Raw genomic sequence first — 22,544 nt, forward strand, 5'->3', positions numbered from 1 at the left:
GAGTATAAGGGTATATTGTATTTGTGCGAAAGCCAAATGTATGTAACAGGCAGAGGGAAGCTTCTCCGACCCCATAAAGTATATATATTCTTGATCAGCATCAATAGCCGAGTCGATCTAGCCATGTCCGTCCGTCCGTCCGTATGTATGAGCGCAAGGATCTCAGAACCTATAAGAGCTAGAGACTTGAAACTTGTAGGTGCTCCTAGTTCCCGCGCAGATCGAGTTTGTTTCCGATAATCGATAACTTACTCCGTTTCCAAGCAATCGATAAAAATCGATATCGATATCCTGTTTTTTGGGCAATTTTGGTAAATAATAAGAGCTAGAGTCACCAAACTTGACATATAATTTCTAAAATAGAATATATATATATATATATTTGATGTTGGAAGAAGAGGGTTCAGGGTATCCCCTAGTCGGGAGCTCCCGGCTTACTTGTTTATTTTATTTTTTATATAAAATAAGCACATTAAGTCATATCATATTTTAGACCAAGTCATCCGTATAATCAATCCATACTTATTATTCTTCTAAAGTAGTTGCATGGAAAGTTGCATTTTTTAAAATCATTTAAATTTTTTTTTTTTTTTTTTGGATGGGATGCAGATCCAATAGTTAAATTTTTGTTTTTAGCAACTTTTCTAATAAATTTGAATCTTATTTACAATATTGCAAACCAATCTATGACTCGATACAGAATTAGCCTGGCTAAGCGGTTCATTAAAGATCCCTATCGTTTAAAATAATTTATAGCGCTCAACTAATTTTGTTGGGAATAGTTGATTGATTGACAAAGCCGGTCAATAGTTATTGACAACCTGTATCCAAAATCTGTGGAGTAAATATTTCAAGTGATCGTAATATGATCATTTTTATAAACCCGGAATTCATCTATAGCTGAAATAAACATAAGAGCTATTACCTGAACTTTTCATTAAAGTCTTAAATCCGAGATGCCTTTTAACTTGGGAGATTGCATCTACGATTTGTTCAGTACACTGAGTATAAAAAAATTAACTCAGTTCGATAAATATAATTATTTGAATAAGAATTACTTAACTTTTAAATGTAACCAAAATAAAAATAAGGACAACGAGGACAACCAGGCGCACGAACAGAATCCAAAGTCGAGGTTCCGACTTGAATCGATCCGTAGTTTAAGGCTCAACTTTGTCTTTTTATTTGAGTTTACAGGTAAGACAAATTTGATGTTTAGAATAAGTTTTGCAATGGTAATTTGAATATTTGTTAAACTTTTATTTCGCATTGCTTGCAACTTAAAAATAGATCACGATATCTTTGACTTTATGCACTAACGAGATATAAATACATAACAACTTGATAATCTAATTAATTAATTATGACATAACTTAGTTTAGTGTTTAACTGTATCTTTACAGACTTTGCAACAGCATTAAACAAGCATTGTTGCCGTAGCTAACGAGTTAACATATGTAGTTCAAAAGATGTTCGCTTAACTTAAACAGATTTGCTTATGTTCTGTGTATTGTTTGTGTCTTGAATTGTTGTATTTGCATTTGTATCGGTTGGCGGCATTGTGAGCGTTACTTCCGGCGTATTTAAAGACTTGAGATGCTCCATTTCAATATCGGAACAATTGTCGGAATTCGAAAGCGCCGAATCCATTGAGGTGATGGTCATGTCTACGGCCTTGTCGCTGGCGCTGGCTGCGAGCAGTGGTTTCTCCATCGCTGGCTTGGAGTCGATCTCATCGTCACGCGGATGTGCCACAAAGCTGTTGCTATTGATGTCCTCGATGGCCTTGCGAAGCTGTCAAATACGATTTTAATAAGCAGCTGTTAAAGTGCATGTTAAGGTATTTGATATGAACAAACCTCCTTGAGGCCCACCACGCCGACAAGTCGTCCGATTTTTGTTACATACGCATGATTGATGCCCACCATGGAGAACAGCGAATGCACCTTGAGTATGGAGGTGCGTTCGACCAGCTGAAAGGGCGAGGGATCAATGTGTATCTGTGTCTTTTCCAAATCGATGGGCTTAAGCATCTCTTCCAATTCCCATTGCTTCTGATCTTCCGGGGACATATCTATGACGCGCTCCCTAGGCTAAAAGAGGCAGATGCATAGGAGTGACAGTTTATGTGAGCTACAACTTATATATATGATTTATCGATGGATCTATCTATTAATTGATACATACCAATTGCACCGATTTCGTCTTTTTAATAGTCGTATTCTGTTTAATGTGTTTGTTTGTTTGTTTGTGTGTGTGTGTGTGTGTGCATTGAGATATATATGTGTATACAAGAACAGTTACGATTGGAACAATAGAGAGAATAGAAAATGTTGTGGGTTAAATGTTGGATATATATACATTAGATCGGTTAGTATGGATTACAATACACAGCATGTATAAACACAGACGAAGGAACAGACTCTACTTACCTTAGTTCCATTCGGTTCGTTGTCAACAATCGATTTCTGATCGTCATCTTCTATCGTTACATCCATTTCATTTGATTCTTGCTTATCGGATAACTCATCCAACGTATAGCTATGATTTGGCGAATCTTTGACTCTCACATCGCTGCTGAATTGAATCTTTTTCTTTGGCTTTTTCTGTTTATCTATGTGATTCTCGTTAACATGGAACACAGCAGCCGGTTCGTAGGTATGTCTATTAATATCTGAAACTTTATTTGTTTTGTATTTAATGCAGGTCTTATCTGTATTCACATCGTTGAGCGGCAAATTAATTGGCTTATACGAATCTGTATTATCTGTTATGGTATCATCTTTGTCATCCTTATCGGGCGGCATACACAAAGCGTTAAATTTGATAGATATTATTTTGTATCACATGATTTTTGAGCATACAAATATAGCTAAGCAAAGAGCGAAAAGAAAAACAAGAGCTGCAGCTACTTTCAGGACTATTCCGGACTGTCACAGATATCTTACGAGATTTTTAATTTGGAAAATCCCTAAATATAATCGTCGTATTTCGGGAAAATTATAGATACTTTATTTTTCTTTGACTACCCTTTACCTACAATAAGGATCTTTTACTCAAAAACAAATTAGCTTAAAAGTTTATGAGTCAACGAAAAATATACATTTGAATTCAACCATAAGAAATTTGGAAATGAATTTGGATTTAATGGAAAGCGATATCTGTGAAGCCTGCCTTAAACAGATTCTTCATTTAATGATATATTACCATTTGTCTGGTGTCCTTCGTTTGAATTGTTATAGGATTTACTTGCTTGCAGATATAGAATAGGATTAGTAATATGCCAGACACAGAGAGACAAAGAGAGAGAGAGAGAGAGAGAGAAAGAGAGAGAGTGAGAGAGCGAGAGAGAGAGATTTTTCATCAGAATACCAAAGCTGATATTAGGGTATATAGATTTGTCTTATTTTCATCATTTTTTCAGAGGAGCTACTTACCAGCATGATCTGATCGGTAACAAAGTTCCAATTGTTTTGTGCTTGCTTGGAATGCAAAATTTGTACAAATAAGCGTGACAGATAAAGCACATGGTGGAGCTTAGCTCCATTAGTAGTTAAGCGTACCCTCCCCACGGAACCATAGATATTGGACTTACCAGCTGAACCTTCTTGGATATGCCGGGTGTACTTGGCGCACTGGGCGCACGCTGCACTTGCATCTCATTGTTGCTGGCCACCGGCGAGAGGGAGCCCATTTCCGGATCCGGTTGCACATCCTGCAGCGTGGTGGATTTTTTAAATATGGCCTCAAAGGCGGAGCGTATACGAAACTCTGAGTTGCCCGTGATGGTGGTGTAGGGCGTGATGCTGGGGCTGTGCGGCGAGGCGGGCGCATAGGTCTTCAGGTTGAAGGAGTTGGTCTTCTTCAGTATGGATTTGCGTGGCGTTAGGGAGCTGTGCATGGTTTCGGCGCGCTTCTTGGGCGGCAGCATCTCATCGTTGGCAATCTGACGCAGACTGAGTATGTCCGGTGCGGGCAGCACCTCGAAGCGTGAAGGTCGACGTTGCTTGAGCTCCGCTTCCTGTTTCTTTTTCTCCTCCTCCAGGGCGCGCTCCTCTGCCTCCTTTTGCCACTTTTGAGCCACCTCCATGCGCTTCTCGCGTCCTATGTGCTTCTCAATGATCTTGATTAGCTCGTAGCGCTGAACGGAGCCCAGCAGAATCATGTTTTCTGGACTGTCGACCAGCGGCAGCGAGCGCAGCGTCTTATTGATCTTGAGTACCTCCTTGAGTTTTTGATAGGAGATGCCATGCCAAATGTACTTCACGTCTCGCACCATGAAGTCCTCCACAAAGATGCTGTACATGCCGGAGCTGGAGGGAAGCAGATCAGGCAGATACGGCAGCTTCTTAATCAGTATAATACTGTCGTAGATCGAGGGCTGCAGCAGCGCTGCCACCGCATTGGCCACCAGCACGGCTATCATCACGGGCACAACATGCGTTATCTGACCGGTCATCTCAAAGATAATCACTGCCACGGATACCGTATGCGTCACAGAGCCAGAGAAGGCAGCTGCTCCGACAACGGCATAGCCACCTGGCATAATGGGTGACAATCGACCGCCGTAGCGCACGCCATGTGGAAACCAGGAGGCCATCAGTTCGCCCACCAAGCGACCAAATGCGGCGCCAATTTTAAATACCGGTATGAACATGCCCGAGGGCACAGGTATCGTGGACGCAATGATGGAAAAGAAGAACTGCGCAACGAAACATTCAATTAGTTGTGCATATAGTCTAAATATTTTATAATACTTGCCGTGAAGATGGTAAAGATCACCAGATTGGCAAAGACGCTGGTGTAGCTGGTCATCCAGTGGGTCACGACGGCAGCCTGTTCCACGGTCAAATCTTCGCGTGACCAGCTGAAATTGCTGAACAGCTGTGTCACCTGCTCATGTGTGCTGAGCTCACCAGCCAGAAACTGACCCGTGCCCAGGGGAAATGAAATGCTGGAGACCAACAGTGCCAGAAAACCAGGATACAAAAAGCGGCTGAAATGGATGAACACGTGTTAAGTAATTCAAAAATGTAACGGAGCTTTATGTCCAATATGCATCGGCAGTTTCCTGGCGGTCAATATCGATACCTTAATAGATATCAATAAATTTGCCTGACATAAGTAATCGACGCCTTGGGTACTCACTTTTTCTGCAGAAATTTGTTCATGCGTTTGTTGGAGCGCATGAAAAGGACGTAGCGACGATGCACCCAAACATAGGTAGCGCCACCCAAGCCGCAAACGAAGCTGTTCAAAGAGAAGAATCCTTAATTGCTAATTTTAATAATTAAGACTTCAAGACTCACCCAATCAATGCAAACACAAACAACTCCTGCGGATCAAAGGGAAATTCGGTTGTGAAATTGGTCAGAAACAGCGCACGCACAGTGTCCGCATTTTGAAACCAAACGGCGAGCAGTCGAAAAACCGTTGCACCACAGACGGCCGCAAAGAAACCGCGCCAATAATTGCGCACCGCAAAATAGGTTGTGGTTACCTCAATGCTGAATAAAACGCCTGCAGGTGGATCGTTTTGCTGTTTTTTTTCTCTGTTGTTGCTCAGCTAATCAATGAGGATCTAATCGATCTCTCCAGTACTCACCACCAACGGGCGCGGCAAAACAGGCGCCCACTCCGACGGCACAGGCCGCCGCCAGCATTTCAGAGTTGCGGGACTCGTTCTCATAGATGCCTTGGAATGATGTGACGAGTTTACTTAATAATTGTGCTACAATACTTGCTATATGTACGAAAGGACCCTAGAGACGAAGTTAGTATTTTTTTTGTGTTTTTTAATATTTTCAAGAGTTTTCCAAACATTGTGAGTGTGTTCGTATGTGTGTGTGTGTGTGTGCCGCTTTTCAAGCTAGCATCAATTTTTCATACTTACTTCCTTTCCTAATGGCATACCGCTGCCCAGAGTTGCCGTTAAACCAATTACCTTGGCCACTAATGTCTTAAATGTGAGATACTCTTTCAGCGCAACGCCACGCAGAATGGTCTTCATTTCAGGTATACCGGAACCTAGACACAGGTATGGTAATACAATACAATATGTATGTGGAATTTGCATTGAGTATATGCATAGTGCTTGGTTATGTACATAAATATAATATTCTTGATTCTTTAATAAGGTGTTTAATTCGAGTATATAACATATAGACACAGGGGATATATCAGTTATTGGAGGTGCCAAGTGTGCTTGGTGTGGGCAGCTGCCGGAATGCAGTGGTACAGGGTAATCTATGGTAATCTATGACTTGTAAAACAGATAAATATATAACATTGAGGTATCTAAGAAGCTAGTAACTGGGTGCATAAACCTAAAGAGAATATTTTGAGTGGTTCGAATTGTTGAAAAATTATTTAGATAAATAAATCTTCTGAAAACCTTGAATCTGTAGTCTAAATATGCAAACGTTAACTGCATATATCTTGGTCTTACTAACTAAATCCTAAACAACCATCGAAGTAAGTAAGTAAGTAAAAAAATTAATATAGTTTTCAGTTTTGAGGTTAGTTTTTGCATTGGAAAACCCAAGGAACTACAATATATCAATGAATTCTAGAGCTACAAACTAGACTACTTTCACGTTCGGCAGATTAGTTGAATAAAACATAAAAAATACTCTCGAAATATGCTGTTAACAAAACTACTAAATACGGTTTACTTGAAAGAACAAAACTAAATACCAAAGTCTACTTAACATAGATAGTTGTGCACTTACCTATACTTTGTGGTGCGATTAGATGCACAAAGCCGGCTGAGAATAATATTAAACAGACCGGCAATGAGACCCAAGCAATATACTGTATGAAGGGCTGTGAAGTAAGATCGCGATAGAGCCAAATGCGAGCTAAAATGATATCAGACCAAAAGATTAAGTACGTAAAAACGCGTAGGGCTCAACTATAGGTTGTCTTGTGATGCGCTTTTACCATTTGTACATATCGATATGCCCTTGTCCATGATGAAGGAGAGCAGGGCCATTATGATGCCGAGCAGGGCTAGGAACACCCAGTCCTCGCCCAGGCGTGCCAGTGTATGCTTCCAGACCCATGATGAGATGCGCTTTATACGCGTCGCTCGCTTGCCCAGCAATTCCTGTAAATATTTCCCAGCACTGCTGCTTTATAAACCGATGCACTCGAAATGCTCTCAAACTATGTGTTATATGGATATTGCTTTTGTATTTATAATATAGCTACTACTGTCAATGGGTCTGTCTATTGGGATGGATGCCAAATTATTTTTGTGTGCTGAATCAAAATGGCGTTTATGAATTCATGAATGCGAGTACTTTTCATAATTTGGTCGCCATTGAACATGATGTCAAGTGAATTTTCATTTTAATTTAAATATTCTATATACAAACAAAAGATTTACCTTAAGTATTTATATATTGCTCATTACGTTTGCATTGAATATTATGTTGATTGTCACATGATTAAACAAATAAAGTCTTTGCATTGTTCATATATTTAAAATTTACCTTATTCCTTTGTTTATCTTCTTGCTTTCGTCGCTTTTCGAGTAGTTTGAGTTTTCTGGCTTCATCTTTAGCAAATTCTCCTAGATCTTTCGTGTAACGACCATACATCTGTGCATAAATGTAGAGTGTAGTATTAGTATTATATATATTATTTATATATATTATATATAAATTTTCTTTATCTATTACACGTCTTTATGCGCTTGCTTAATTGTATATGGAGATTGAGCATACAAATAAATAGACATTTTTCGCCATCCTCCAAGAATGCCAAACACTTACTAACGCATTCGTTTTTACTTGTTGATCAGTTTGGCAGCAGGCAAAAGTCCAATATACAATATAAATAACTTAAAAAACTCTCATCTTTTAAAATAAACAAAGCAACAAACACACAAAAAGAGAACATATCCCATGGGCCAAGAATTTTCGTCAAGAAACGATTTTTCATGCACGGAAATTCCCATAACAATAACAAAGGAAAAGAAAACTTTAGATATTTTCAAAGAAGTCGACAATGATAAGCCAGATAAATAAGCTTTAGAGTCTTTTTGTCATAAAAGAGGAAAAATCATTTGCCTAATTCTACTCAAAGAGCAAACAGGGTTTTAATAGTTCAATTGAAAGAGAAGTTAGAATGCCGTCAACAAATTATAAAAAACCTGATATCTTTTCGAAATTGAGGTAATTTTTCCTATTTTTTACAAATGTCTAATAAATTAATTTTTTAAGTACATTACAAGAAAAGTATGTCGGCCATATAAACGTGTATTCTATACAGATAACAAAATTTATTTTATTTATATTTTATCATAAATATTTGTTAATCAATACCTACAAATATTCACATTTCAATTTGTATGTCTGTATCAACTTGTCTTCTCTGAATATACATGTTATTATTTAATCTCCCGCTAAAAAAAATTAAATAAATTATAGTCAAGTAGTTGGTTTATTCCGCGAGTGCCTCAAGTAAAACCCATTAAAATGCAATCCAAATATATATTTCGAAAGGTGTCTAAGACATATGCCACGGTCAAAACAAAAAGGAACTACATAAATAAATAAAAATTGCTCAGGCATGCGACAAAAAAAAAACAGCAAAAACCAAAGAAAATTATAAGGAAATAAAAGAAAATGTAAGCAAAAAATAGAAAGCAAAAACCAAGAGCGCCGCTAATTTCTTAGAGGTCTGGGCGAAGGTCTGCTTTGGCTGGGTATATGCAATGTGTCTCTGCTTTGACTAGACAATGCTTTATTTTATGTATGATTCGAAGAAGTGCGATCTCAGCGTGAGGCGAGTATTTAACAATTTTGAGCATATCCATACTTTCTTTAGGAAAAAAAATTTGGTTTTTTAATATTTAGTCAGTTTCATTTATCGAATTTTGCTTTAAATATTGTATACACAAATGTTATAGAATTTGTAACAGTATTTTTTAAAGAAAGCTACTAATACAGTTCAGAAAATTTAGGTTCGAACCGGCTTGGGTATTGAATGACATATGCTTACATAGTAGAAAGCTTCAATTTCGAACTCAATTTGATTCTTGTCATCGCTGACTGTTTCGGCGGGCTTGGGTTTGGGGTTCCGTTTCTGTTGTTGCTTCTGTTTGGCAATGGCCTCATCCCAGCGCAGGCGGACGGGCGTGGAGGCTAACTTGTGGGCAAGCTCCTCTTCGCGCAGATAATCCGCGCGATTAATCAGCAGCTCCGGCTCAAAGGCGTATTCCCGAATGTACTCATCCTGGTGAGTGCGACTGTTGTTGAACATGAAGCAAACCGATTTGACTACCGCACACAAATACGTTGCGAATTTCAATTCGAATAGACGAATATGATTGTTCTATATTCGATCGTGCTCTGGTTGTTCTCGTTGTTGTTGTTGTTGTTGTTGTTCTTGTTGTTGTTGCTGCTGCAAGCGTGTTTTGTGTCAGTCGCATAGATCCGTATTGCGGCCTTTGACATGCCTGCGGCTGTTGGCCGAATTTCTGTTTCGCATTTTGTTGCCAATTATTTTTAGTTTTCGCCGATGTTGTTGTTGCTGTTGTTGTCGTTTTTGTTGTTGTTGTGCTTCTTCTTCTTCTCAGTTGATATTTCTCATTGCAAGTCGTCGGAATTACATGTCGCTGCCCTTGGGGCCCGTCCCGTCAACAGTTGTAATTTTTATTGCAATTTATTTTTAACATTTTTACAACGCTGCTCGGCCTTTAATCATATTATTTATGCACCATAATTTTTAACTTGATTTTCCCCAAACGCACTATTTTGATTTATGCATAAATATCAATTAATATTTATAAATATCCATATTATTATTTTTTAAATATTTTTTCATACACTTTCACATCGATTATAATTTCTAACGATTTATTTCTTAGTTTTGTCTATTGATTTTCGCGTATTTGTCCGACATTCACACAACGTTCTAAACTTTGTGAAAACTTTTTTGAAACTAAAACGGACGCTCTCGAGCTTTTCCGTTTGTGTGAAAAATTATTGAAAATTTTCTTTCAACGCTTTGCATGGGCCAGGGTAACCAGCTATGCCGACAAAATCTCAATTGTTAGAATGTTTAGAAAGCTCTCAATAGTTCTTGCCACTTGTTATTAGCTTAAGTTTCTTAATTCTTTATAAATTTCAAAACAATTAAGCTGCTATAAATTCAAAATCCCATTGGACTTATGAAAATAAACAATTTGTTTGTGCGTAGACAATGTTTGATAAAAAATAATCCTTTTTCTTTTCACTTAAATGTTATTTGTTATTTAACTGTTTTTCATAACGTTTTCTTAGATCTTGTCAAACTTAACCTCAAAATATATTTAATGTTAAAAATTCTTTGGGCAGCATGGTCACCCTTTTCTTTGCAGCCTACTACCTTCTACATTGAAATAATTTCTTAACTTATAATTAACACTAAATATTATTCATTATAATCCGATTATAAATAGCAACATATATTTTGCTCGTCTTCCCATTCCCATTCATTATTTGTTCATTGCTTTTACACGAAGATTCGGGTACTCTGTACCCTAACTCTTGACTGTACTAAAAGTGTAAATGTTTTGTAAATTAAATTTTCCTGTTTTTCACATAGGTTTCTCAAAAAAACAAATTCTAAAATCTATTCGTAAATACCTTTGAATGTTGTGAATTCACAATTAATGCTCAATCTAGTTCAAATTTCAGAATCTTTTATTATTTCATTATATCAAATCGTGTAAAATTCAGATTCGAATGAAACGACCCATTAAAAAGTATTCTAATAGATATTTTTAAAATATAACTAAATTTTAAAAAATTAATTTAAATAATTGCAATTGGTAAAGGTGTAGACTTTAAACTTCTATTAATCAGATATAACTGAACCAAATTAAATGTGGAATACGATTGTGGACATTGTCTGAATGCCTTGTTAATATATTTTGGAAAATGCTCCCAATATTTTTTCTTACCCAGTTTATGATGAACGTCTTAGTGCATACAATTTAATCTTTGTACGTTTTGTGGCTCTGGAAATTCTGCTTTTTCTTATGGTTATTGAGTCTAAGCAAAGAAATTTAAATGTTTTCCCCCTTTGCTGTCTGGTACCGATAATTATAATTATACAAATCACATATTGTTAAAGTGAACAAGATCAATTAAATTGATATATAGCCTGGTTATAACCAGACATGATTGTTGATTGGATAGCGTGGTGCATGGGCCACTCAAGATCGATATAAAGATAACGTTCTTGTCGCACTCGTTACTAGGTAAGCTACATATAGGTCGAGAAATCTTATCACTAAAACGGATGTCTTAATGGAATAGATTAACAACAGTTTGTGTACTGTAGAACTGAACCTGCCAGAACCACTGACAGATGATAGATAGAAATTGTGTTGCTTACAAGTGTATCGATGTATCCAAACGGATCATCATCGTCCGATGAGTCGGAATCGGGTCCATTCTCGGCTGGCGGCGGACAGGGATAGAATGCCTGCGACTTGACTTTGGGATGACGCGGGACATGACGCAGCTCCACCTCCATGGATATGTTGCTGTTGCGTCGCTGGCGCAACTGACGAATGAACTTCTCAAAATCGGCCCACTCGGAGTCGACCAGCTCGACGTTCTCTTCGCCAAACTCTTCATCGTGTATGATGCGTTCGACTTGCTGTTTGGCTTTGGCTTTGGATTTGCCGTTCCGATCACGATTGTCGCGAGTGGCAAAGTACACCATGGTGGCTATTTGGGGTGTGCGTGTGTGTGTATAAGTAGGCAGCAGAGAGTGCCGCGATATCGATACGAAAAACGAGCCAGGAACTAATCAACAGTCTGGGTGACCGAGCGTGGCTATTGCCATGGCTAAAAGCCTTAACGGGCTAATCAGTTTTCGATATTTTCTACCAAAGCGCGCAGCTTATGCAATTGCATTAATTGAGCGCTTCCCGTCCTGATTGTATCTATTGCACTTTTGTATCCGCCAGATACTTTTAGCTGCGTGCGGCTCGCACCGAGCTTAGAACTCAACTGAATCTGTAGCACACTCGACGATATTGTCTCGTTTAGGCTCAAGACTTTACGGAATTTAGCACACCAATACCAGCGTACTCGTAGTAGTCGGCGACCCGAGCCTACAGTCTCAAGTGCTTAGAACCCACTTGCATTTGCCCACCGCTCCCCCAATTCCCACACACACACACACCCGCACAACCATCAGCACTTGAGCGGTCAAAGTTTGTGTGTAAGACATCAATAAAATTTCATAAATTTAATAATTTGTGCCGCCTGTGCTAGAGCAAAAGTGAAAATGACTCTGTTGGGTTGACAACAAACCACGACGCACAGTGGGACAAAAGCAATTGCAAACAGCTGCTTTGGCAAAGTATGACTTTTCTTATGATATAGTAAACCCTGCACAGTGCCGGCAAATGGTTTGCCGAGCACATAATTTTACAGTTCGATTAGCTATTTTTTGTGCGACTTGCCCCACTGTGCCATGTCACTTAAAGAGCTCAAATTGAGCTGACTTTTCGACGACATCATCTTGCTTTAATCTCTTCAAGTGTTTTCTACAGATATGTGTAGGTGGATTATGCACATGGCACGGAGTCACATGTTTGTGATTTTCTATGCGGCATTTTCTCAGATACAAATGTATCTTGTTTTCTGCTTTTTGTTTCTCTGTAAGTGTCGTGAACGCAGTGCAAAGTTTCGCTTTGATTGAGTTTCTCAATTTAGTACGACGCCCGTTCAAATTACGGCATTAATGGTATGCCTAACCCTAACTAGGTTGAATACACTGTCGCAGATTTATGGGTGATCGCCGAGGATTACAAGTATCTTAACAACCTATGTAATATATTTTGCTCTTATTCTTAAAGGATTTAAGGGCATTGCCATGGCACCCATAAAAAGGCAAGCCAGTAACACGTTTAAGGAAGTTATGCAAAGAAGACGTGCCACAAATCAATTACTAACGGGAGTGTTAACAACAAGGGAAGAGTAGATGTACAGCTAGAGGTGGATATAGGAATATGGCCAAATCAGGTAGCGAGATTGAAAGATCTGTAGGTAACTAGGAGGCCCGAAAAAAAGAACAAATTGCAGCTGTATCATATTTTAGAACTATCTCTCAATAGAGAAAGAAACCAAAAATAGATAGATTATGTAATAAATTGTAGAGGTTATTTATTTGAAAGTCTGCTAGTTTAATAAGTCTAGTATTACCTTAACGGTACAATAACTATTATATCATTATTGTAGCTGTCAAGTTTTTGTCTGTGCACATTTGTGCACAAAACAACATAAATTCAGATTAAGGGGTTTCAAATTGAATAGCCTGCCACTTCTATTACATGCATAAATCAGTTTTGGACACATATCGAAGATAAGCACAAAACACATTACTTATATATTTTTGAAGTATTTATTTTATTATATATTTGTATATATTTTACAACAGCTTAAAATTGCCTGCATTTCTTTTTTAATTCAGTGCTCTTCAGCTTTGTTCATGTCGCTTTAAAATGCGTCAATTTTATTATTAAAAGCTTTTTAAAAATTCGTTAGTTAAGAGAATCAAAGAGAGCGGAAATTAAGAGCGCTGAGCTGTAAAATTTATTGATAAGCGATCTGAGAGCGATTACAGTTTATTTTCACACTCGACGCTGATAAATTCGATTGATTCGATCCATTGAGAAATAAAGTAATTTTACTATTATTCTTTTATAAAGAACTCTGTATGCTCGCAAAACTAAGCCAGAAAAGAGCAAGCAACAAGTTTTTATTATTTTAAATCGAGTAAATAAATTTGAAGCAGGCAAAACGATTTCTATTTCGTAGATAAAATAAATATATAAAGCAGGCAAGCTATGCCTTTTTATGTACTCAGTGTTAAGCAGATTTTTAAGAATTTGATTTTTATGAAATAAAATATATTATATTCAATATACTTATATATTGTTATGTATTTAGCTTTTTAGAATACACAAACTCGTTTTATATATTTTAAAAAGAAAATCTTATCCTTTTTAAGGTAATTAATATTTAAATATTTTTTTAAAATTTATGAATTGTAGATTTTGCAGCCTCTCGAATATTAAATGTTTTTACACACTTATTGAAGAATTGTAGTGTATTGCAATTATAACAATTTATTTTTAAGTGGTGGTATTTAATCCAATAACGCGATTAATTATTAAAAGCAAATGTAAACAAATGTTGCAAAATGGTGCTTTAAAATTATTTTACGATTGTTTCAGACATATGAAGCTTTATTTTGATCATATTTCAATTTGCAATTTCAAAGAAATTCTCCGGCAATAAAGCTCTGCTGTCCATATATAATTTATTGCTTTTGTTTTTATAAGAATTTATGAAAATGTTCATTAGTTAACAAACCTTACGATTTCTTTTAAACATGGCACAGCTTAGTCTTAAATTACTTTTTATACTTGTATGGAAATATTAAGTTTTGACCAAAACGCAAAGTGAATCTGGCAACAATTGCACGGCAACTAAAGAACACGGCATCTTTGGGCGCTGGCACGGAAACCAACATTGACGCCCCCCACCCCCAAATTCCGGCCAAGATAAAGGCGTGAATAACAGCAACAAGAACAACACCTGTGCAAAACTCAAAAGCCGAACAGAAGCAGGAAAATTAATTAAAAATTCAGAATGCGATCGCTAAACAAATACCGTGATCATGTAATATTTGCATAGATGCACGAGATAAATTTGAACTTATGTAAGTTCAAATAGCATGGAATACAATATTATCTCAGGCACAATTCACATTTACGGCCCGTGCCAACTGTTTGGCAGCCGAACGCGCGAACTGGCTGTCGACAGGTTTTAAGGCCCCCACAATAAAGCACATTGTTAATTGTATTTAACAATAAACCGGCCATAAAAATTCATAATCAATGAATGCAGCAGCGGTTCGGGCCGCCAATTGAACGCTAGAAATCAAATCTATTCGGATTTTACGCCCCAATCGATCCCGGCACTAAATCAAAGTGCCGGGGCGATAGGAAAGCCCATTTGATTGATGATGGCTCAGACCGCAGTACCGATAGCCGACACCGGTAATCTAAGATAAAATAGCTAAATGGGCTAAAAAAAGTATTAATTGATTTAAATATTAACCACAAAGCTTTTTGTCGGAGGATTTGGCAAGGCTGCGTCCAGAGCTCAAGCCCGCTTCTCTCTCTATATGAATCATAACAAGTCGTGGTCTTTAGATAAACCAAACTAAAAACATATTGTGCTTACTTTACTTACTTTAATAATTAATATAGTATATTGCACTATAATTTGATGCCATACCTTAAGCATAAGGCTGCGTTCAGAGTTCAAGCTCGATATTCACGTTTTTGGCCCTGGTCTTTAGATAAGTTTGTAATTAGATTTAGTTATATCATTTATTAAGCATTATTATGCTATATGAGTATACTATACTTTGCTAAATTTGACTAAAGTTACAAAAATAAATATTACTTAGTATATACATATACAGAAATATCTCAATACAAAAATGTAACCATTTTTTTAGCTGCGGCAGGTGCTAATTACAAATGTCAAAGTGTAATTTTGTGGCTTTGGGTTCATTATTCAATAATTAATTAGTGAACGTTGTTAGATTTTGGGGATAAATCTTAACGAACTTGGGTCTTGCACATTACTCATACGTCCCGTTAAACGAACTTCGTTTGTGCGAAAAGACAACTTATGTAGTATGTATAAGTTAGTGTATTAAAGGGTATTCAATATTTAGTAGGAGGCTAATTTCTCTGGTATGATTTAGTTAAAGAGTTTTAAGGAGTATTCAGTTTTTCCGCAGTTAACTGTGCCCCTCTACACATTAAGCATCAAATATTACGCATACGCCCAGTTGAGTGCAACCATTTGGCCACAAAAATGTAAAGCTAATTACATATTGTTTATATCTCTTAAGCCGCCTTGATGTTTATTCAATTTATCTAGGCTTATATCTAGGCGGCAAATATAAGAATGATTTGTAACATATTTAAACAGCTTTTAGACTTACAAACGCAGTTGTCGGCAGGTTAAAACAAGTCAACCAGCAAATCTCCAAATAACCGATTCGAATACCTAAACCCATTAAAACTACAATTGAATACCAATTTGGATTCTCCAACTAATGCCGAATAATTGATAAATGAGCCACGGCAATGGCTGTTATCAGTGGAGCTTACGAAAAAAGTAAACATTTTATATGCCCTGCGACTAATTAAAAGGCCAAGCCCACTTCTTTTTGAGGTAACATAAAACTAATCATATGGTTGTTTTCTTTTGCAACCTTTGTTTACTCATGAAACGATAATTGTGATATTTCAATCATTGTGCTAAATCAATCAATCAATTAGAATTCAATCGGTAAGCGTAACAAAAAAAAGTTTGAAACAATTTATGATTGGCAACAATTTTGGTAATTTGTATAAAACTGCGAAAAGTTTACCCGTCAATCAGTTAAACATTTTTGTTAATACTATGTATGAAAGTGTGAAAAATGTGCTTAAAGTCCGTCTGTTACCATATTGTACATTTACTTGTTCAAAATGACATAAAGAAGACATAAAACCCAGATGCGTTCATATATTATGAATATAATCCCATATCTTTCCATTAGCGTGTGCCATTTTATCTGCCTTTGAACTGCAGGAAAGATCTCTGGCAGCTTTCATGAAGCATCAGAGCTCGGCAAAGATCTGTGTAAATGTTTGCTCTATAAATATTTTCTGTTTTGGGGGGCAACTCGCAGACGCTAATTGCTTCTTATCGCACGCAAAACGCTTACGAATAAAATTCTTAAGGCAAACAGATAAATTGATGACCCACTCGCAGCAAAGGTCAAGCAACTTCAAAGGGGGCGCCACCCCTAAAGCCGCCCATCCCACCATACGAAGAAAATTAAATAAAATTATGTTCATAATTTTTCATGTGCGTTTGCTTCGATGACGCAAATTTAGTTTAGAAAGTATGTGTATACAGACTGGAAGATGCCCTGTAATCAGTTCTGAGGCACGAATCATTGTTTATGTTTTTTTTTTTTAATAATTCTCGATTAGTGTGCTGACAATTCATTATTTAAAGTAGTTCCGAATAGGGTATCTACATACCATATTTGCTATCACTAGCTCTTCTAGTTGCTTACATCAGGATGGATAGATTTATAGTTATTTTCAAGTCAAATTGCTTATTGATGCAGATCTTAAGATACCCTTAACGCACTGAATTCGCCAACAGGGTATAACAACAAAGTGTTGAATGCCATGCCGTCAGCATTTAGAGGCAAAAAAGCAATAGGAGAAAGACCAAAACAATATCAACGAAAGCTTCCGATGACAAGGCAGAAATTCGGAATGTTATTATAAATGTATATACAGATTCAAAGTTCAAATTATCTTGTTATTGCCAACAAAATGCTTAGGGGATTCCCTTGTAAATTCCCAATAATTAGGTATGCAAAAAAACTCAATGAGTCTAATGCGTATTTAAAATCAAATACGTTAAGCCTATCAACAGGTATGGAGTGTAAAAACCTGACCGCAGTCAGAGATCGCTGTGATGTGCCCACACCTGTAGCACAACATATTTACCACATATAACGTCTTAACTCAACTGGTTGTCTTGCTGGCCTAGCCAGATCAGGTGCACAATCTTCGTACGTGAATATGAACATATGATCAGGCTGTCATGTGATCGCAATGCAAAACCAAAATCAATACGATTACAAATCTATAAAATGTATAACATAACGTATATATAGAATATAGAGAACAATGATTGACTTTGTTGAAGGGATCTATACAGGGTATTTATAAGAATTATTTTTAGGAATTACTTGTAGCAATAATTTCAAAAATAATAATAAGAGTTCTAGGAACATGACACAAATATGTTATTATATAGAGCAGATTACCTAAAAACCTTGCAATCTAGAGATTTAAAATTTGTATTCAAGATTCTTGCTGTTTTAGGTTTGGGCACTTTATAGAATGAAAGGCTCGAAGAATTTTGCGCTTCCTACTATAATATACTATAATGTCGGATGATAAAGTAAAAATGCATATTATTTTTAATTTAAAATTCAGATAAATCCCCTTTGATTTCAATAAAGGTTTTTCTTTCTATTCTATTTCTATTTCTATTTGAAACTTACCAGCGTGTGCATATAGCCTAGGCCCTCCTCGGAACCATCTGGGCTCTTGTCGCGCTCGTGACCCATATTGAAGCGCAGCGAGGACGCATTGGAGCACGTGCGCACGGGCAACGTGTGGTTCGGCGAGGGCACCAGCAGCAGAGATTCGCGTCCGTTTTTATTTATCTTCATGTTTGAGTTTTCGTTTAACAAGTTGCAATAACACAATAAAAAGCTGACGACTTGAATGTTAATGTGTCGCTGTAATATATAGTTAATTTATATTGTTTTGTATTTGCACTCAATTTATTATGTTGATTTTGGCATTGCATTCACATTCACTGTGCAGATTCGCTTGTTGTGCGGTTTCTGCTGTTGCTTCGATTGTTGCTCGCGATTTCTTTCCGCATTGCGTTCGCTTCTGCTGGGCTCGGCGTATGCGTCACATGTGAAAATGAAATCAAATTCCTTTTACTTGTGCATTAAATTCAATTAGCTGCACTTTTGTTGCACCAAGCACAAGTCACAAGATGGACTTCCTTTGCAGCGGCAGCGACGCCAACGCATCCCAAAGCGCTGCTGCGACTCGAGTGAGTAAAGTTGGGCGCACTGTGCGGGAGTGCGGTCGACGATCGCGCGCAGTCGCGTACGAAAAGTTTCTCTACGAACAAAAACAAAAATGCGTTAAGCTTGCAGCGGCAGCGGCAGCGGTAGCGGCGCAGCTCACTACGACTGCGGCGTTGACAGCGTTTATGCTTCGCAAAACTGTTGTTGCCGCTCTGCTACTGCGTCGGCGGCGGCGACGGCGACGGCGACGGCGACTTATGCGGCTACCGGTGATAGCTTTGTGCGCTACTGACTTGTTGTTGTTGTTCCTCTTCGTTTGCTTCCTTTTCTTTTTGTTGTTGCCTCTTTCGAACTGCGATAGTGTAGCGCGGGGTGGTGTGGCGTTATGCGTTCTATTTGAAGTGGCGCACTTGAGCGTGTGAAGGCTTAATTAACAACGGCGACAACTGAAACTGCCAAATGTATCACAGTTTCATTATCTGCTTTATCTGTGCCCTGGATTAACGGCAACTGCAGACAGAAATTAGCAGCTACTCTATTTTGAAATTTAATTAACCGTGCTCAATATTAGGTGGTCACATCGGATGACTATTTATTGTTCTAGCCTGAAATGATAAAAATATAAATAGCCTGTTGTAAATAACAGAATATGAACCGCTTTATTAGCTAAGCTAATTAAATTATGCATGGGCAAGCAGCACTCCTCACTCTCCACACACGCCACCCAACGATCGCCCACACATGTTAATGTGCTGTGACTTGGTATGCAAAACAAGTTGGATGTTTGTTAGAGAGAGAAAGAGAGAGTTGTGCGCGTTGGAGAAGTGAGTGCGAAAATGCAGAGAGTGTAAATTAAGAGCGCATTGCGCTCGCGGATTGCGTATGTGTGTGTGTGTGAAGCTTACACTTATAAACAGGATAACCGATAAATGAGCAAAATGTAATGTCTGAAGGCAACTAAAACAAAATGGAGATATATTGTGAGAGTGAGACAGGCAGTGAGACAGTATGAGTTGGATTAGGAAGTTTTCAGCAAAAGGACCTGTTGTTGTTTGTGGCAAGCGAAAATAACGTTGGAAAGTAAAAGTATGGGCGAGATTGTGCTCAATTAAATTTTTCTTTTTAAAATGCGCATTTTAGAACCAAACTGAATGTTTTGCACATATTTGTGACAATAAAAACAAACAATAATAAATATACATATTTAACCTTAAAACCACAACAATGCTGAGCTGTGTAAAAACAGCTTGCGCTCTCTCTAATCACTCCAAATGATATCGTATAGCACAGCGAGAACATTTTATCTTAGTGCAATAATTTGTTTAGTTCACGAGGCCTTTTCCTACCCTAGCAGGCCTTATCGTCATGCCAAAAACCGAGTAACCCAGGAGTCCCAAAGCCAAGTGGCCAAATTCGTTTTGATTTACGATCTCCTAATAATAAAAATGCTTGGAACATGTTTAGCTTCAAAGATTTATTAAAATGTTTTAATCTTTTGTCAGCAATATGGCTGAAAGATTTATGAACCTAAGCGTATTAATTTTTGCACAAATAGGAAATAAGTAAATACACTTACATACACCTGTATTTACAGCAACCCATGGCCCTTCAACAACTTCTGGAATTTGCATAGAGCATTTTTGTGAAGAGTAACAAGAACAAATCGAGAATAAAGCGGTTTTAGCCGGTTTTTATTTTTTTCACTCCATCCGCGCGCTGATAATAAGCCGCAAATACTCGGAAAATAATGCCTTTCGTTTTGCTTTGGGAGTTTATGTAAAAATACAAAATGTACAAAAAATAAAACTGCATTATACAAATGTGTGTCGTTTGCATGCTATATATGTATACTTTGTTTCTTTAAATAATTTTCGATTCCATAAGGTTTTTTTTTTCTTATGGCACTGTGTAAAACGTACATAAGAACTTTAAAAATCGCCAATAAAATGTTATTTTGACGGTTCCAATTTGTTGGGCTGCGTTTCAATTTAACGAGGTATAGGGTATTATATTATATTGGTTTTTGGGAGTATATATTGGTTGCGACTTGAAAAATCTTATACCAGAAGATTGAGATTGTATAATACAAATAATATATTTCCTTTATTCGATTTTTATTTATTGTCCTGCGATTTTCTCATTCTATATTAGCAATTTTATTTTTATTTATTACAATGCAAATTCCACATATTTTTCACACTTGTCAGCTCTTATCGATAAGATTATTTGCGTTTCTTATGAATATTGTTTTATAAGGAGTTCGGATGTCTATAAGTGCTTGCTCAAGTTTTGATATTGCTTAATTGCCTCTTAAAATGTTCAATAGTCAATAGCTAAAGCTAACTCTCAAGCCTGAAGAACTAAGCTTAACTTCACTCTCGTGTATTAAATGTCGATATCTTGAAACAGATATGGAAAGTCGGTGGGAAAAAAGTATATGTAGGTCTTCAAAACGGAGACATTTGTTGTTGTGCCTACACCTCAGCACCAAAAGAAAGTCCGACTAAAACGACATTTAACAGAAAGTAAATCTCTTTTCCAATTTGGCTATATTTATCAAATACTTTTGCCAAATGAGATAGATTGACAGAAGTTGCACTTTAGTTAAACGTATGTGCATAAAAAACACATTATTTAGCATTAACAAGAGGTTCTAGTCGGGAGCTCCCGACTAGGGGATACCCTGAACCCTCTTCTTCCAACATCAAATGCATATATATATTCCATTTTAGAAGCTATATGTCAAGTTTGGTGACTCTAGCTCTTATTATTTACCAAAATTGCCCAAAAAACAGGATATCGATATCGATTTTTATCGATTGCTTGGAAACGGAGCAAGTTATCGATTATCGGAAACAAACTCGATCTGCGCGGGAGCTAGGAGCATCTACATCTAAAATTTCAAGTCTCTAGCTCTTATAGGTTCTCAGATCCTTGCGTTCATACATACGTACAGACGGACAGACGGACGGACGGACAGACAGACGGACATGGCTAGATCGACTCGGCTATTGATGCTGATCAAGAATATATATACTTTACGGGGTCGGAGAAACTTCCTTCTGCCTGTTACATACATTTGGATTTTGCACAAATTCAATATACCCTTGTACCCATTTTTAATGGGTTCAGGGTATAAAAACAAGAACATTTTCAAAACAAGTCACATATAATGAATGTAAAACTGAGTAGAGGCAAGTATTTTGTGTGGTTGCTTAAACAAATGTAGCACATGCTCCTGTAATATACAAAGCACTCAGAGTACTCATTAGTTGTTATCTATTTTTGTTGTTGTTTATATTTGTTGAAAGTCAATTTCCGACACTGTAATTACAACACATAATTTACTTGCATTTAAATATAATTAAAATAACAGCGTCAAAAGCACATATAAAACATCCGAATAATATAAAAGCTGTAACACAAGCGAACAGCTCTTCCCTTTAGCCACACCTGTGACACCTGTTGAACGCGTGCTTTGATTTGCTCACTTTAGTTGCTATTGTTGTTGGCACAGGCACTTGTTGTGATCGCACATATTACGTTTGATTGATATGCGTTTGATTGACGCTTCGATTGACTTGTTGTTGTGTTTTTTTTTGCCGTTAGCCGCGTTCGCTTTGCGTAAGCTGTAAGCTGTAAGCTGTAAGTTGGCCGCTGGCAGAGCGATTCTAGAGCAGCTCCGTTGACAACGCGGCCGCTTCGCGTTCTGACATTGACTGCTGGCGCCGTCGCCGCTGTCGCTGTCGCTGCTGCTGCTGCTGCTGCCGCTGGCGTTGTCGCCGTTGTTAGGTGTTTTGTTGCTCCGGACCCGGTTATCACCT

General features: G+C 37.4%; 1 protein-coding gene across 15 annotated transcripts; it reads right to left on the reverse strand.

Moving 5' to 3' along the window:
• Positions 1-1,239: 1,239 nt before the first annotated feature.
• LOC115766058 (chloride channel protein 2) lies at positions 1,240-22,544 on the reverse strand. Of its 15 annotated transcripts, none has more exons than XM_030709843.1 (17): positions 22,212-22,434; positions 18,175-19,325; positions 7,497-7,604; positions 6,943-7,108; positions 6,732-6,860; positions 5,894-6,027; positions 5,606-5,762; positions 5,310-5,520; positions 5,149-5,250; positions 4,762-4,996; positions 3,596-4,702; positions 3,438-3,482; positions 3,208-3,252; positions 2,433-2,792; positions 2,188-2,223; positions 1,860-2,093; positions 1,240-1,794 (listed from the first exon to the last, which is right to left on the reverse strand). In XM_030709843.1, the coding sequence occupies exons 2-17, from the start codon at positions 18,343-18,345 to the stop codon at positions 1,483-1,485; spliced, it is 3,552 nt and encodes a 1,183-aa protein (XP_030565703.1). In that variant the 5' UTR covers positions 18,346-19,325; positions 22,212-22,434; the 3' UTR covers positions 1,240-1,482. The 15 variants fall into 15 exon arrangements, with proteins under 15 accessions (XP_030565703.1, XP_030565702.1, XP_030565704.1 ...); XM_030709842.1 differs by having other exon boundaries at positions 22,174-22,434; XM_030709844.1 differs by lacking the exon at positions 22,212-22,434 and having other exon boundaries at positions 6,943-7,127; positions 18,175-18,248.

This window comes from Drosophila novamexicana, unplaced genomic scaffold, assembly GCF_003285875.2.
Source record: "Drosophila novamexicana strain 15010-1031.04,08,12 unplaced genomic scaffold, DnovRS2.1 tig00001062-arrow-arrow-pilon, whole genome shotgun sequence".
NCBI classification, from domain to species: Eukaryota; Metazoa; Arthropoda; class Insecta; order Diptera; family Drosophilidae; genus Drosophila; species Drosophila novamexicana.

Excerpts from the sequence above, each read along its gene's own strand:
- LOC115766058 (XM_030709839.1), bottom strand. The coding sequence starts at position 11,724 with ATGGTGTACTTTGCCACTCGCGACAATCGTGATCGGAACGGCAAATCC. Across the intron at positions 3,253-3,437 it reads TTACCGATCAGATCATGCTG|CAAGTAAATCCTATAACAAT; the intron begins GTAAGTAGCTCC and ends TATATCTGCAAG. Across the intron at positions 2,793-3,207 it reads CGAAGGACACCAGACAAATG|GATGACAAAGATGATACCAT; the intron begins GTAATATATCAT and ends CCGCCCGATAAG.